At 35.4% G+C, this 18,056-nt stretch overlaps 2 protein-coding genes across 3 annotated transcripts in view; both read right to left on the reverse strand.

Moving 5' to 3' along the window:
- The window catches only part of LOC126975292 (protein unc-13 homolog 4B), a 101,263-nt gene extending 83,254 nt beyond the window's left edge, over positions 1–18,009 (reverse strand). The window contains exon 1 of one of the 2 annotated variants that reach the window (XM_050823095.1): positions 17,864–18,003. The gene's annotated coding sequence lies outside the window, so the exon portion shown is untranslated. Of the gene's footprint in view, positions 1–17,863 lie in introns of both variants that reach the window. The other variant, XM_050823096.1, reaches the window with a different exon arrangement.
- LOC126975329 (uncharacterized) lies at positions 10,866–17,256 on the reverse strand. Its single transcript, XM_050823175.1, has 3 exons — positions 16,447–17,256; positions 13,186–13,321; positions 10,866–10,996 (listed from the first exon to the last, which is right to left on the reverse strand). Exons 1-3 carry the CDS (start codon positions 17,189–17,191, stop codon positions 10,963–10,965), a joined length of 915 nt encoding a protein of 304 aa, XP_050679132.1. The 5' UTR covers positions 17,192–17,256; the 3' UTR covers positions 10,866–10,962.
- Positions 18,010–18,056: the final 47 nt, after the last annotated feature.

An 18,056-nucleotide genomic window follows, 5' to 3' on the forward strand; every position in this document is an offset into this window, starting at 1 on the left:
TTATCACTGTTATCGGTAGGTGGTGCACGTTGACATCAAGTGAGCTGCTGCATCTGCATGCTTGTCACGTAAAAATATAGCCTTAATAAAAGTAAAGCCTTGCGCTGTGTATGCATTACCCTACAGTTCTTTCTTTATGTAGTTTTATTGATACTTCTTAATGTTTGTCCTAAATATTGGGTAAATGATTTCAAATTGAGAAGTAAGTTTTCCATTAAGTTAGGTTAATTACCTTAACTAGCAACGTGAAACAAAAAATAAATACATATTGCATTAAACGGTTATTCGCCGTAGGCCCTCTAACTTACTTACTATACTATAATATTTAACACTACTTTGTATGCGCAGTACCTACGTTTAAAAACTTTTTTCTCAATGTTATAAATCATAATATATCAAATATTTTAAATACTTGACCACATCTTCTGAAAACAAATTATCAATACCTCAATTTATAAGAATGAAAATAAACGGTTTGTGCTACACGCGACCTCTTCCAGACAACGAAATTATGTCAAATCCAAGTTCGGCCTTATTTCCTGGAATAATATTACGATTAATCTTTATACTGGTACTTCGGATATGTGAGTGTACAACCAGGTCACAATTGCTTAAATTGGTTTAAATTATCTAAAGTAACAGGCGGGTGTGGGACATAAAATGATAATTGAAAGGAGGATACTGGATAACCATAAACCGTGTAGGTACATAACAAAAATACTTACAAAGTTTTTTATTGGAATCTATAATAGCTGTAAATTGTAGAGTAGGTACCTACTTAGTTTTAATTTGATTAAGATTTGGGTATTAAAATACACTTAAATCCTAGGATCTATTATGCCCCCTGCTTTGCCGGAATTTAAATTATATCCTCAAGACCTATTACTTTTAAGAGGAGACGCTAGCAGCGTTATTCCATACAAACGTATTCCCCTTTTTTCTCCCTTGATAATGCTTCTAGAGAGGAGAATTTTTGTCACAAAATCTAAATATGCTAAAGCTATGTTTGTACGTTTTGTTTTTTATTAATCATCTAACGATATAAGAAAATATGACTTCAAAAATCGTAGATAATGCCATTCTTATACCGCCCTCTTCAGACGAATACGTAATCCTAATTTAGTCAACAAACTACTTCCTCTGTAGTATTATTTAATAAAAATGCAATTGGGCAAAATTATAAAATAATCGACATACAAGCCTCTATTGGGGAATTTATTAGTACTAATGTACAAAAATATAAAAATGAAGATTTTTCTTCAATTAATTTAAATTAAGTTATTTGACAAGGGAGGAAAACTCTTGCAATATCATACAAAATAGGCAACATTCACCAAATATAAATGTTACTGCTAGGGATAACCATAATATAAAGCTCATAAATATTGTTCACCAGAATATACAAGGTATCTCTAGTAAGGAATTAGAAATTGAACTGTTTTTGAGCTGCTGTAATATAGATATATTATGTATTACAGAACATTGGCGTAAGAGTCATCAGCTCCAGTTTAGTTTTAGCGAACATAAAGTAGTCAGTTCTTTTTGTAGAAGTAGGGCAATACATGGAGGTTCCCTAATTATTATTAATAATAGATTAAAATGTAAAAATAGAAGAGATATTGTTAAACTCTCTATAGAACAACTAATTGAGATAGCTTGTATAGAACTAGAGCAATTTATTATTGTAAGTGTATACCGCCCCCCCACTGCATCATATGAACAATTCCAACATAGAATGGAGGAGGTACTATCAAAATTTAGCAAAACCAGCAAGTCAATTATAGTGTATGGAGATTTTAATATAAACTTGCTTGCACCTTCGGCCAATTGTACTAGCCTTAAAAAATTATTTCAGTTTTAATTTGTTCAATGTATTTTGGAAACCTACTAGAATCACTTCTACAACAGCAACCTGTTTAGATAATATTTTTACAGATGTTACTATTACTAGTAAACCTATAATTAATAATCTTCAGTCCGACCATAGTGGGCAACTTATAAAAGTAAATACAAGATTGGACAATGTCAGACCAAAAAAGGTGACGATTATACCAGTTACGGGTAGCCGTCTTGAGAGGTTTATAAATAATTTGGTAAATACGATACCATTTTTACACTGTGGTGAAACTGCTAATTTTCACTACAACTTAGTCTTCAATTCCTATATCCTATATCCTGTCAAAAATAAATTATACCTTTGTTTAAATCGGGCAGTTCTTTTGACCCTGCTAATTTCAGACCTATTTCAGTGCTGCCTGTTTTTAGTAAAATTTTTGAAATCTTTTGCTTCAACAGCTACAATTTTGCATAGCATTTTAGTAAATTAATGAACAAAAATCAGTTTGGTTTCACTAGGGGCTTATCAACAATTAATGCGGGTACTAGACTCATTGAGCACATCTTTGACGCCTGAGAAGAGTCACAGGATGCATTGGGCATTTTATGTGATTTGTCCAAAGACCATGAAACTTTACTCGTAAAACTAAAACATTATGGAGTGAAAAAATAGAGCCCTAAATCTGTTAAAATCATATTTAAGCGAAAGAGTTCAGATAGTCGATGTAAATGGCAAACGGTCTTCGGGTAAACCTGTGGGGATAGGTGTTCCACAGGGTTCTATTCTCGGTCCTTTCTTGTTTCTTATATATATTAACGATCTACTCTTTGTGGTAGATGATATCCATGAGATTGTATTGTTTGCTGATGATACTTCACTGATTTTTAAAGTGAAGCGACGTGTGGATATTGATGACGAGGTAAACAATGCACTCTCAAAGATAGTGCGTTGGTTTGAGACGAATAATCTGCACTTAAACAGTAAAAAAACAAAGTGTTTACGGTTCATTACACCAAACACAGCGGAGGTACAAACCAACGTACTTATAAATGACCAGAGATTGGAACTTGTGGACACTAGGGTCTTCTTGGGTATCACGTTAGATAAAAAGCTTCAGTAGGGTCCACATATTGCCCATCTAGCAGATAGACTCAGCTCTGTGGCTCTGTCGTAAATCCTATTACTCCACTGCTGAATATCTAAATGATCGGACAGCCTGGGACTAGATTGTGATTATTTTATAGCGATAGAAATGACTACAATACTGTGTATTTTTATTGAAAAGAGCGCTTAAAAATAATGCTGGGAGAGTTTCTTGCGCCGCTTCTTCTCTCTCAGAGCGCCATCTGTTTCCGAAGCGGTAGTAGTATCTAGTAGTATAAGAAATGACATCAAAAAGAATTCTAAAGGAATCAATTTTGAGAAAATAAATGCCTTTTAACAATTTTGAAGGTTTTTGAGAAAAAATTAAAACGAAAAAAAAAGAGACATATACTCGTTCTTCCTGAAAATATTGTATCAAAAAAATTTTTGGTAGCTTCATTATTCTATGGAAAAACAGGGAAATACGAAACCACCATTTAGTTTTGTAGGTAAAATCTATATACAATACACTATTATACGAGACTACGATATGTTTTGTTATTCTATATTTCGAACTTGTGAAGAATGTGAAGTGAAAACTTTATTAGGCATGCCAAGCACTGTATTTTACATGAATAAGGCGGAGTTTTGGAGCTTCACTAGTTTTCTCCATATTCAGTTATGGACGGACATATTGCTCGTAAGGAGGGTCACAATCTTGAACAGCTGATGGTGACAGGCAAGGTAGATGGCAAACGTCCCAGAGGACGCAGTCCCACGAGATGGTCGGACCAAATACGATCGTCTCTGAACATCAGCTTCCACAATGCCCTTCATGAAGCTAAGGATCGCAGCAGATGGAGCGAAATCGTACGGGAGAAACTGATGCAGCGGGGAAGTCACGACCCGCAGTAATGAGGAAAACGACGCTAGGAGGAAGAATAAGGCGGAGTAGTAACACTCGTTGGGGTAAAGTCGATTCGAGTCGACGAAGGCAACGCGATCGGTTAGAATTTATTTTTCCAAAAAAATTGCTATTGCTTACTTTAAGAGTACGAAACGAATAAAAATGTTGCACTAATTTCGTATTAAAGATTTCTTCTGATCGTGTTCGTAAGCACACACTTGTTTTTAACCGAATTCAAAAAGGAGGAGGTTCTCAATTCGATTGATAATTTTTTTAATGTATGTACATTACGCTCAGATTTATGATTAGATTTTCGTGAATATTATTTAGTTTGATGCAGAACGTTTGCTATTTGGTCCGATAAAAATGACATAGTTTTGCCCAATAGTTTTCATTTTATGAACATTTTTTATGAATATGTTTGTTTACGTGGATGATGTAAGTAATTATAGTTTGCGTACGGCTTTTTTAATTTTTATTTAGGTTAACTATATTACTTATATTATTATAAATTATAAGTAACGCGTTTCCCAATAAGTTGGCCATAGCCTACGCGTCATTCGTAGCTAACAAACGTTCTTTACAATATTTCAGTATCTCACGAGAACGTTTACGAACAGCATTTTTTCGTCTTAAACCCTAACAATAACTAGCACATATAAATAATAGTAGGTATTTGATTAATCTTAAAGGAATTAGGTTTGCAATAGAGTTGTATTAAATTAAATCTTAATTCAGTTATTTTATATATTTTAGTTTTTGAAGTCGGTTTTTTAAAACGTAGTTTTTGTTCACATAACGTTATGCGAAATAAACTTGGTAGGTAAGTGCGTAAACTGTAGATACTTATAGGTTTAAAAAAACTGCCAGCCATTAAGTTATCACTGGATTAGATTCGTATGACAAGGTCATCACATTGCATAACCCGTGCCAAGAAAGAAACGATTCTAAAATGGCCGCCACTAATGATTCGCTCTCACTCGCACATGTAACACCACCTATCTGCCATCCCTATTTCGCTGTCAGACCTACCTATATCGTTTTTATGAAACAAATTCATTATTCGTACGGGTTATAATCACTTCATTCGCCGTATAATAAGGTACGATTGTGATAGTCAGGCCGTGAAAGAATAGCAGACAATGAAAGACGTTTTCAAAGCGTTTTTACTATATAATACTCACTAACAAGTAATATCACTAGATAATAATAGATTCATTGCATCAGAATTTTGAATTAAGTTGTTCGAACAGCAATTTTCTGCAGCACAAAAATTACATTGAGTATCAAAATGAGTCAATAAAAAACAATATTCAATTATGCTTAAACTTAGCTTATATCATTATAGAATAATTAATTTATGTAAACAAGGATGTCTTTAATTGGAACAAACAGTACAAATACAGGGAAACATTTACAATATATAATAACAAATACTTAATGTGAAAATTTTCAAAAAACCTATTTAAGTATATGTATACCTAAGTATATAGTTAATTATGAATATAATATACATGCCTAATCTAAAACTAATATATATATCAGGAAAGATAGAAAAAAACTAAAGTAAAGCTTTTTTTACATCAACTTAGGTGTTTGCAGTGTTTTGTGTAAAAAAGGTTTGCTACGTAGGATATTAGTTGGGATTAACCCAACACAGATTTTCAATAGGTACCTTCAAGAAGGCGGCCGTCGCGATTACAGCCATAAATGCTTCGCCTTTTAAATAGGTAATTAGTATGTAATAATAGATAATAATTTAAATTACTGAATCTACCATATGTTCGGAAAAAACTAGAGCTCGTGAGACGAACATACAAGAAACTTAACGGCCACTCTTTTAAACCAAATAGAGTATTTTACAATGGCTTAATATACATGACAAATTAATTTGTAAGGTGCTACAACAAAATTGTAAATCTTAAAGTTAATTTTAAACACCCTTTAAAAAAACTTGTTATCTACACAAATAAATCGTAAAAATTTCGGAACGCGCTAAAAGTCTTAAAATATCCTTGAAATTCATACTGCTACAGTTCTACATATTAAAAAATAAAGAATAGTAGATCACTGCAGCGGACAGCATAAGAAGCATTGGAATGATGGACGAAGTATTTTCTTTGATTAACTTTTGAGTGTTACACATTTAAATAAAACACTTTAAAATGATTAAATGCGTGTAATTGTAACTGTGTTTTTACATTAGATTTTTGCGTAAAAGTTACATTTTTACTATAATACTCAATTACAAGAAAAACCCCCGTTAAGTTTATGGGCAAAAACCAACCAACCTAAACCTCCACTTTATCACTTTTTTCAAGCCAGTTCGAAATTTAAATAAATCCTTTGTTAAGTTACCTCTTTGCTTGCCATGTTTTAGAGAGAAAGATCGTTCCATTTTCAAATTACACAACATATTAAATTATTTGGACTAGCCGCTAAACTATACCACAATATGGATTTTCATATGAATTTTGGCATTTTGTATTTGGCAGTAGAGCTATATTGGTTTTTTATCGAAGAAGGTTGTCAAAAGAATGCTATTAAAAGATATTTATTTCAATTTGAATTTAAAAAAGGAAGACAATATCAGTGACGTGGTTGCTTATTAGTATTCAACAGTCATCGAGTTACGGTACCGTGTGTAGCATTGTTTGGAACGAACTTTGATGCCGTTGGTGATACGGGGAAAGTGCAGTTTCACCGAAATAAGTGAAAACATTCTCTAATTGTTATTTGTGTACGTACTCCTTAATTGTCGTAATTCAGTTGTTTCTAACGATTTGTCATTAAAACAGAACAGACCTTAAGAAGCACCTAAACACACATTGTAGACACATGAATCTAAGACAAGGTCCAAATTTCATTTAATTCAAATATTTTTATTCAAAATATAATATGATATCACTTATTGATAGTTAAATTCAAACCCAATCGGAAATGAATACTTCACACCTGACAAGAAGATGCAAGAAACTCAACGAGCTTCTTTTTTTAATAAAATTTCGTTAAGCACAAACAGATTTATTTTAAATAGCCTGACGGCTGTTGCTCAGTTTCCAATCTGTGGTATAATTAAGAAAGTCATTCATGTTATTATTTTTTCAGTTCTGTTTAATCAGAGGGTCCAAAATACAGACATTATAGTAAATACAGCCGTGGTGATATGAACACTAGGCTTCAGCGGAAGGCTACAGTCATATTTTAGACTTAGATAAAAGTATATAAACAATAAAGGATTAAATTGATGATTTAGATTGGAAAAAGTTGTTCAACAATAAAATAAATGTTGTAAAATGGCTATAAATAAATTTTAGAGCACAGAAATTATCAAAAAATTTAAGCGCGTTTATAGCTTAACAGTGCTCAGTCCTTAGGCCCGGTTTCCACCAAAGCGGATAGGAGAAGAGATGCGTTAATAAAATAACTAATCAGATTACTTACACATCTCCTCTCCGCTTAGCTTCAGTGGAAATGGACCAAGCAGAGAGGAGAGATGTCTCATTTATCTTTGATTTTGTGCCGCGAGCAAGCAAGCGCGAGATGTGAGGCAGAGAGATGTGAGATGTCTGTAACCACTAGCCTTGCAAAGCGCCGCGCTTCCTTCCCCGCGTCTCGCACACTTCTTTCCTTCCTTCACTTTCGTTCCTTCCGTATTTTTAACCGTTTAGCGAAGTATTAACTCAAACAAAGGAGGAGGCTCCAAAAATATTCTTATAGAATTACATTAACATAATAAAGTCGGTAATAAAGTGTTTGTTGTTATTCATGCCGTTCTTTTTTAATATAATATTTTCAGTTAAGTTTGTTTGTTTCCTCTTCCTCAAGCAACTTAAAATATAACATTTGTAACGACATGACGTCTTCCTTTCCTAGATATCAGTTGACTGATTTCGAGCTCTCACAACTCTCATCTCCGCTTTGCAGAGCTCACATCTCCTCCCCGCTACAATTCTCCTCTCCGCTTTGGTCGAAATAACCTGACCGCCTCGCGGCTAATCTTCTCTCGTCTCCTCTCCACTCGTTCAGGTAGTCGGGTCAAATTCAAATATTTTTATTCAAAATAGGATGTGACATCACTTATTGAAAGTCAAAAACTACCACCCATTCCAAAATGAATGCCTCAGACCTGAGAAGACGGGCGCAAAATCTCAGCGGGCTTTTTTTTCATCGAAAAAATAAACTATACAAAGTAATATTGTACAATTATAGCCTGAGGGCGGTCTCTCCATTCCCAGTCTGTGGTATCATTAAGAAAGTCATTTATGTTATAGTAACCTTTACCACACAAACGTTTTTTAACAATTCTTTTGAATAACGTGATACTTTTGTTTTCAACATTTTCTGGGATCTTGTTGTAAAAGCATATACATCGCCCCATAAAAGACTTACTAACTCGACTTAGCCGAGTAGTAGGCATTATAAGTTTGTCTGTTCCTGGTGTTAACATTATGCTTATGACAGTTTATAGAAAATTCACTTATGTGCCTATGAACATACATTACATTATCAAGAATATATTGGGAAGCAACAGTCAGATGTTAATTTCTTTGAATTTTGCTCTCAATGATTCTTTAGGACCTAGGTTATAAATAGCGCGACAAGCCCTCTTCTGCAGCACAAATATTGTATTAATATGGGCAGCGTTGCCCCATAGCAATATACCATAGGACATAATACTATGGAAGTAACTAAAGTATACTAGTCGCGCCGTATCTATGTCGGTTAATTGTCTAATCTTTTTAACCGCGTATGCTGCAGAATTAAGTCTGTTCGCCAATCCTTCAATATGAGGGCCCCATTGTACTTTGGAATCTAGAGTTATGCCAAGAAATATAGCAGATTCCATCGGTTCTATCACCTTTCCGTTTAACAAACCACGTGCATCTACAGACTACATTTTTGACATTTGGTACGGTTCGGTACGGTAATTTAATGTATTTAGTTTGTTATTAGCGCTAAACCACTAAAAGTCAATTTGACAGGAGCACGATCAGTTAGAAAAATTATCAGAGCAATTCCTACAATGGCAACATCAAATGAACGCACGGGTAATGCTACAAAAACGAAATCATAAAATACATATAATTCACTTAAATAAATCAATTTGTTAGTAATCTAGTAGCCGCGTGCTAGCGTAGGCACTGACACCTACTTGTCTCTCGCCGTGCTGTAGCTTTTCAGAACTAGTAAGTACCGCCCACGTAAGGTGATTAAAATTTTGTTTTCTTTTTAAATATATAGGTAGAATGTTGTCCCAAATACGACAGTGTCTGAAGATGAAGGTTTTCAAGCAGTGTGCGTTGTCAGTGATGACTTACGGTACGCAGACGTGGTCGCTAACTATGGGCCTGATGATAGCTCATGGTCGCTCAGAGGGCAATGGAGAGGGCTATGCTCGGATTTTCCTTGCGAGATCGAAATGAGGAGATCCGTAGGAGAACCAAAGCCACTGACGTAGGCGAAATGATTGCGAAACTGAAGTGGCAGTGGGCAGGGCACATAGTTTGACGGACAGATGGCGTTGGGGCAGAAAAGTCCTCGAATGGCGACCACGTACCGGAAGACGCAGTGTTGGTAGCCCCCCCCCCCCCCAAGGTGGACCGACGATCTGGTCAAGATCGTCAGAATACGTTGGATGAGGGCAGCGCAGGGAGAGGCCAATCCAAGGCCAATCTTTTGTCCAGCAGTGGATGTCGTCGGGGTGATGATGATTATGATGAAATATATATGGTGTTATTACAAAAAAAAAATATATACACATGGCTTAGACAAGTGTTTTGTTACACATTGTCTAACCATTTAAGCGACATCTAAAGATTGACGCTAAACAACAGAAAGACAAGGATTTGTATTAGAATTTTTTTAAAACACGTTTAATTTTTTTGTAATAACACCGATAATGTTTTAAAATTTCAATTATTTACTTTAATCATTAGTTTTTTTTTATGATTAAGGTTAAGTAGTTCACCAGTGTGTTCCTTTAATGTCGCCATCGTTGATAGTAATGCCACACTGTATTAAGGCTAATTCATTGTGAATTTTGAACAAAAAAGTTGAAATTCGTATCTATTATAAACCTAGCCTTGATAAACTTTTCCTTTCTGTCGTGTTGTCACAAACACACGACGTAGGTATTTTGTATTTGCACCCGTATCTACCGACTACAATTAATAAGTATTTCTTGGCATCATGACAATATGATAATTACTCACCTCCTAACACAATGACCCCTCTGAATCTTTTACAAACACTATGCAAAAATTACGCAGAAACGGTAAATGCGTTGTTAATTGACACCTGTTTAGTATTTCTAATTAGCATGTGATAATAATACGCTTTCATTACAAAGAAGGTACAGTTAATTTTGACACATTGAGTATTAAATTGATGAAAATAACCTAGTTCTTCATTAGGTTACGCGTTGTTTAGCAATTAACAACTTCCAAATATATCAAGGTATTTGGGAAATGATTTATAATTTGTACAATAAACATAGCGACCCAAATAATAGTTTTCCTGCTATCCCTTCCTTCTCTATTATTCAATTCCTGGTTTTGCTAGAAGGCATACATACTTATGGAATCTAAAAATATTTGTTCACGCCCCAACCTTAATCATACACCTGGCCTTTCTAAACTAGTACTTTTTTTATACACCTCTTGAAGTAAACTCTCAACTCATGTTAGCAATCCGGACAACTCTTCATGATTTGTGGTTTGATGTTATATTAATGTAAATTTTAACGCTTTAAATAAATATATGAAAAAAATGCAGTGCGTGAGCTTCTCTCAGACTTAGAAATAGCAGGCGATTGTTTTATGCGCCTGTGCGAGAACAAACCAATATTAGAAGCTAAAGAAAAAACAAAAAAGATAACTTGTTCCCAAAAATATTGGTGACAAGGGGGAATTAGTATCTCAAAAGAAAGTTTTGGGCTTCTAGATTATGTGCGCATTGAAGATTTGGATACCTGTAGGTACGTAATTACAATAATAATTGTAAATGGTATTGGTATATGAAAATAAAACACAAAACAAATGTTAACAATTTACTTAGAAACGAAATAAATAAAATAAATAATTTACAACACTATCTATCGATATAAGTATAATATGGCACTTGTAGACATAGGTCATTCATTCTTCTCACCATCCGTATTGCTCACCCTGTGAAAAAAAAAACGACCATAGTTCATTAAATAATTTACGAGATTACAGAGTCAAACTTCTTCACATGACAGCTAGAAGTATAGGTAACCAATTGAAAGTCAAAAAGTAAATTGATTCGGCTTTCAAAAATAAAGATGGCGTAGGCCTTAGGCAATATCAAAGCTGTGTTTGGAGAGGATATATATAGCTAATGAATGAAGCAAGTATTTTATCCTAATGCTCATGTACAAGTTTTTACCAGTGGGAGGCTCCAATTGCACAGGATGCCGGCTAGATTATGGGTACCACAACGGCGCCTATGTCTGCCGTCAAGCAGTAAGGTATAAGCATTATTGTGTTTCAGTATGTAGGGCGCCGTAGCTAGTGAAATTACTAGGTAAATTAGACTTAACATCTTATGTCTCAAGGTGACGAGCGCAATTGTAGTGCCGATGCCAATCTGAATTTTTGGGTTCTTCAAAAATCCTGAGTGGAACTGAATTGTAATGGATCAATGGATCAATAACCACCAGCTGAACGTACTGCTCATCTCGTCCCTTATTTTCATTAAAAAAAAATAAAAATACAGTTCGACTTGAAGCATGACCCCAGAGAAAACCAGTCAAATAATGATGAATACAATGTGATGGTAGTATTCACGTCAAGCTACCAAGGAATTAGCGATGTGGTTAGCATACCCATAATATTGATCCATTCGCATCAAATCGATAAAATAAAAAAATATGGTTGCCCCATGTTTTTACTGACATACGTGTTGGTAAGACACTTTTTGGATTTGATGCTTATAGCAGTATATCTGTTGATATTTATAATATATTTGCCAGTGGAAGGCTCCTTTGCACAGGCAGCCGGCTAGATTATGGGTACCACAACGGTGACGATCGCAATATTGTAATTACAAGAATCCTGAGCGCCACTGCATTGTCATGGGTAGGGCGTATCATTTACCATCAGCTGAACGTCCTGCTCATCTCGTCCCTTATTTTTATAAAAAACACAGCTGACGTATTGTGCAACATTAGTGCTGTGTGAAAAGTTGAATGTGTATATTATACTGTGCATTAATGAAATAGTATTAAGGTATTTCACATTTTAGTTCTAAAATATGGAAAGTAATAACACCAGAACCTCATGGACACTAGCGTAATATACCAGAGGACAAGAGATGCATTGCCGGGGCCTTTAAGATGGGGGTTTGCTCTAGACTTGAAGGCAGCCGGAAGGTGATTGCAAAAAGTGTCTGTAGGAAAAACATTTCTAATGAAACGCTCGCCTTGGAAATTGGAATGCTAGATATCAAGGTGATGCGGGTGGAACTTCGCATCTGACATAATGAAATTATATGAAGGGATTATTTTTATGTCAGTCATACCTCAAGGATGTAGTGCACATCCGCCATGTTAACTTCGATGAGATATAAAACTACGGCCGAAATGAGAAACCACACAACAAAGTCACTTTTGTACAAGTGGTTCTTGGCTTTCAGTCCCACATTTTCAACCAATAGCACTGATCCGAGTGGAAATTCAACCCGCAACACATTGCTTCAAACTCAGTTCTTTTATATTATATCTGTGACTATCCTACCGCAAGTATTCAAGATATAAAAAAAATATTCGAAATAGACCACCATTTATTTTTAGGTGATATTCCACAGTAAGGCCATATGAGTTTCAATGGTTTAAAAAACAGTAATGTTCTTAATGTGTGTTAGGCCGCTTTTGCGCTGTTAATTATGATGCTGGCATTTTTTTTAATGAAAAAAGGGACGAGACGAGCAGAATTGATCAGTTCAGCTAATGGTAATTGATACGCTCTGCCCATTACAATGCAGTGCCGTTAAGGATGCTTGAAAAACCCCAAAAATTCTGAGCGGCACTACAATTGCGCTCGTCACCTTGAGACGTAAGATGTTCAGTCATTTGCCCAGTAATTTCACTAGCTACGGCGTCTTTCAGACCGAAATACAATAATGTTTACACATTACTGTTTCACGGCGTTGTGGTACCCATTATCTAACCGGCATCCTGTACAAAGGAGCTCGTACAAATAAAGTTGTACAATAACAACCGTAACAGTGATATAAACTATTACAATAAATCGAATCATTACTTGATAATCCATTCATGTAATACGTAATATATCAATATCATATTATCAGTCAAAGAAAAATAGACCTATCTTACCTAAAATACGGTTGAAATTCGTATATATCGTCGAGCACGCGGCGCACTCTACACGTGACCCCGCAGGTCGGTTGCTGGCTTCCGTACACAAACATAGCTCTCTCTAGCACCTGCTGAGCTGACGTCAACTGCGTTACTAAAACAATATTCATCAAATCAACATATTCCATTATTAATAATGTACTCGTATGCAGTCAATAACAATAGGAGGCAATTTTTGCAATTCTTCTCAAGAATTGTAGCTTTCAAATGGTTCTAATAGAAGATGTAATCAACTAGAGTACTCAAATTCAAATATTATTATTCAAAATAGGATTTAAAATCACTTATTGAACGTCAAAAACTACCACCCGTTCAAAAGAGACTGCCTCAGACCTGAGAATGGGCGCAAGAAACTCAGCGGGCTTTCTTTTTTAATATAAAATATGGATTACAATGTGATATCGTACAATAAACATTTATAATTAAAGAGCCTGAGGGTGTTCGCTTTATTCCCAGTCCGTGGTGTCATTAAGAAAATTGTTTATGCTATAATAACCTTTCCCACACAAACGTTTTTTAACAATTCTTTTAAATTTCGTAACACATTTATTTTGTACATTTTCTGGGATCATATTGTAGAAGCATATACATCGCCCAACAAAAGACTTACTAACTCGACCCAACCGAGTAGTAGGCATAACAAGTTTATGTTTGTTCCTTGAGTTAACATTATGAATGTCACAGTTTCTAGAAAATTCCTCAATGTGCTTATGAACATACAGAACATTATCAAAAATGTATTGAGAAGCAACAGACAAAATGTTTATTTCTTTAAATGTTTCTCTTAATGACTCTTTAGGACCTAGGTCTCTACTCAAAAGCCTACTTCAATAAAACACGAATTTTCAGCTCAAAATTTGAAATCGGAATCCAAAATAGAATATATATACCTAGGGAGAAGAGTAGGTCTTTCTCACCCGCGGAATATTGACAATCGCGGGTGGCAATGTCCTACTTATCTCACGTGGTGCGTATACGATTTCTTTTCCCACCTGGATGACAAGCTCGCTTTTAGTCCCTGGTAAGAGTGACAAAAGTCGTCTTGCCGGGACAGAATCAGCCACTTTTGACCCTCGTACTAAAAGACAGCTTTTCATTGAGGTGGGAAAATTACATTTTAGAGGCTTCTTGAGATTTCATATGGACCAATTATTTTCGTATAATAATTAATTAATTATTATACTTTAAAACTCTTTTTTTTTTGTATCAGTCACTACAGAATTACATGACGGGGAGAAGGGAGAAGTAACTAATATTAAACTTGGAGTAAGTTTACATTGCGTTTATAAATACGACAGGGACTGATTTAGTTGGAGAGAGACAGATAGTGATACTATTAGATTAAACATCAGTTTTATCGATAATTTCAATTATAAAAGATGTACCTGGAGGAGGAGAAGGAGGGAGATTCCCTCTTTCAGCCGCAATGCACGCTAGATACTTTCTTAAAAAAGACAGGGTAATCTGACCGGAAAAATATCTGTTTTTGACAAATTCTGTTGCATGCCTTATTCTTAATTAAGCTCAGATAAATTTTCAATGGGTTTTGATTAAACTCTTTCGCAAATGGGTCACCTGATGCAACCCCAGGTAATCACGGGAGCGTTGCCGGTCCTTTAGGTATAGGTGCTTTTTTTAAGGGTACCCATATCGTATCGTTCTGCAAACTCTGCACAAAAAAGCTTGAAGTTTGGTAAAGGAAAGAAAAGAAAGAAATTTGGTAGTACATGGTAGAAAGTCCCTAGAAAACCGTACTGTGAAGGAACGCCACACATCAAGATGGGAAGGATGATTTTTAAGCTTGTGGGATTGGGCGGCAGGTCGAACAGTCCTTCGGAACCCTCCCGGTGCTAAGCGGTAGAAGGCACATGGAAGTGACGTCTGTACATAAAGCCAAGAGATTGAGCTGATAATAGAGTACTGGGATCCCGACCATTCAAGCAACTCTACTGAGCACTGCGGTCAGATGGTTCGAGCTGATACTTGGGTATATCAGACCAGAAGTGGGAACTCCATTAGTGATGTTTCTTAGATGAAAGTATAAACAGTAAGTATTCAGAAATGTACTCATATTTAAATAGAAGAAAGTTTTTGGCAGATGAGAGTTGGACAATTGTCAAATAATTACGTATTTCGAATGAATAACAATTACTTATGTGATCATAAAGGTGCTACAAACATTTAAGCCAAATAATAAAAAAATTGTTGTTTGTTAAAATAATTTACAATTTTAAATACCGACTTTTATGGAAATAAAATTTTTTAGAGGATTAAAACGCGTGCAATTTTAACTGTGTTCCTACATTAGTTGTTGCGTAAAAGTTACATTTTTTATTATTTTAGCTAACCCGATGTTTCGTGACGTTTTCAGAGCACGTTCTGTTCTATTCTTCCTACTGTGGCTTCTGTGGAAGGTATACCATAACCAGTTGTGGGTAGCCAAGGAGTACTGCAGTTATTTCTATTTTTACGAAAAGAAGGAAGAAAAATATTTTTAAGAAGAGACAGCGAAATAGGTACCTGAAGTAAAATAATTCCCAGTGTACCTTAACAGATACTGTTTATTTTTTTATATTTCTCATTATATGATCTCCCAACACGTTTTTTATATATCCTTTTTTAGTATATTATTTCAAATATTACAAGAGCAGAATACGCTTTTAAGTAAATCATAATATAAATTCAATTTATGTTAAAAAAAAACAAAAATAACAAAAAAACATCCGAATTCAAAAACAGTATTCCAAAACAATAGATACAATATGCACTAAAAAGTATAAAAATAATTGGGTATTTTATACAATTTAATTAATTAATTTTACTAATAAGTAATAGAATACAAGACAAATACTTCACTTAGGTGCTAAAATAATTATTTAACACAGGTATCACTAACCTAGGGTGAAAGGGACTACCCTGAGTTAAAACCACGTCTATATCGTTCCAGTCTATTTTTAATGTAAAGCCTAATGTCTTACTATGGAACAATAAAATTACAAAGTATATTTTATTTGCAACAGGAATAAGGGACGTTTGGTTAACATTTTATATTAATTATGGAGACCTCTAGTTATTGACTGCATACACTTGAAATTTACGCAATAGATACACCTTTTTAGTTAAGTATATTAATGTAACGATCTCTATAAGAGCGATATTATACATAATTGTTGCCTTAAATATTTCATTATTAACGTACACAGATAATTAAATACTTACAGTTTGTTCCTCCAAGGCGCCTATCTTCTTCGTTATTGTCTCCAAACTTGTCTTTCTTGAAAGATATCAATTTTGGAATCACCAACAGCATACAAACAACAGCAATCATTGTCACTATTTTCTTAAAGATCAGGAATTTCAACATTAACTTCGCTATTGTTAAAATATCCAATTTAAAAGACAGTTTGTCTAGAAAGCTGAAGCCGGGCGCTGTGTACGGGACTCCGTACGACGGATTGATCGGAGGCCCATAAACGGGCGGTAACGGCTTGTGAATTGGAGGCCCATAAGAAGGCGAAGGCGGTCCTCCATAGGAAGGAGTTGGAGGGCCATAACTAGGCGTTGGAGGGCCATAATGCGCCGCTGGAGGACCATAACTGTTTGGCGGAGCGTTGTAAGTAATTTCTGGCTCGAATTTAACAGGGTTTCCAAAACTCGTCGGCGGCAAGTAACTGTTAGACGACGACGAAAAACTCGACGGGCCTGAACCGCTGTAAGTGTCGCCGCTAGAATAGGACGGCGTGTAATCATATCCAGAGAAACTGTCATCACGATTCGATATCTTTTTCTCGCCGTCCTTCGCGGTTACTATAACAACACCCTGCTTGGACTTTTCAGCTTCGACGCGAGATTTCGAATAAGCTTCTAGATAAGAATCAGCTTTACTCCTAGTTCCGTTTGGGCCCACGATAGCACAAACGCACGCGCAAACCGACAGTAAAACACAGCACCGAAAGAAAGCCATTTTGTCAAGCGAGCTACCGTTCGGCAGAAGTTGTCTCCATCGATCGCGACTGTCGAATGACAAGTAACATCAGGCCCCATTGAGTTTTCACTTTTGACTTACCGTAAAAGAACCTAAATATGATAATGGAACACAATTAAATTCTCTGTGTGACCCCGAGCGCGTTCCGCATTGCTCATGATAAGTAGGCACTTGGTGTTGTCTTGTGCATGCTAATTCCGCCCGAGGCACGCGTTCGCCCCTGCTTCTAACCTTTCTTGGATAAGCCGCCCCGTGCCTTTCATCGCATCAGCATATCCTTAATAGACCTTAATGTACGTGAAAGTTTCCTGTTAGGTCATGTCATCATAACCTCTGGTACCGATTTAGTGCTATAGCTAGGCCGTCTAACCTATTACACTGCATTACACCGAAATTGCAGAAACCTGCGTTGAATTAAGCGAATAGACTCTGTAATAAGATTTATTGCTATCTAAAACCTGACTCAAATATTCTAAACATGTTTTCGTAAATGTTTTGTTAAAAGCAAAAACTTCAAAGTATTTGAAAGATAAACAATGGTTAATATATTATCTATGTGTATTCAAATATCAGTATGGAAAATAATACGACACTGGCATACATGTATTTAAAATTCGACGATTTCTACTGTTTAAATGCATTTTCACTTACGGTTGTTGAGGATCATTGTCAATCCTTTTGCAGTGCAGTGTGCATCACATTAAAAGGAATCAATTTCGGTTCACATTTTATATATTGAACTTTATTTTACACATCATAACTGCACTTATATCGCGATAACAGTCGCCGAAAGTAATTTTGTCACTAGATAACTGATCACATACACTTCCTTGTACGAACTAAC

Source organism: Leptidea sinapis, chromosome 35 (assembly GCF_905404315.1).
Source record: "Leptidea sinapis chromosome 35, ilLepSina1.1, whole genome shotgun sequence".
Lineage (NCBI taxonomy): Eukaryota > Metazoa > Arthropoda > Insecta > Lepidoptera > Pieridae > Leptidea > Leptidea sinapis.

Bases quoted from the DNA above. Each gene is read 5' to 3' on its own strand.
- LOC126975329 (XM_050823175.1), bottom strand. From the start codon at position 17,191: ATGGCTTTCTTTCGGTGCTGTGTTTTACTGTCGGTTTGCGCGTGCGTT. The intron at 13,322-16,446 runs GTAAGTATTTAA...ATATTGTTTTAG, and splicing joins GCGCCTTGGAGGAACAAACT to TAACGCAGTTGACGTCAGCT. The intron at 10,997-13,185 runs GTAAGATAGGTC...TTTTTTTCACAG, and splicing joins GAATTTCAACCGTATTTTAG to GGTGAGCAATACGGATGGTG.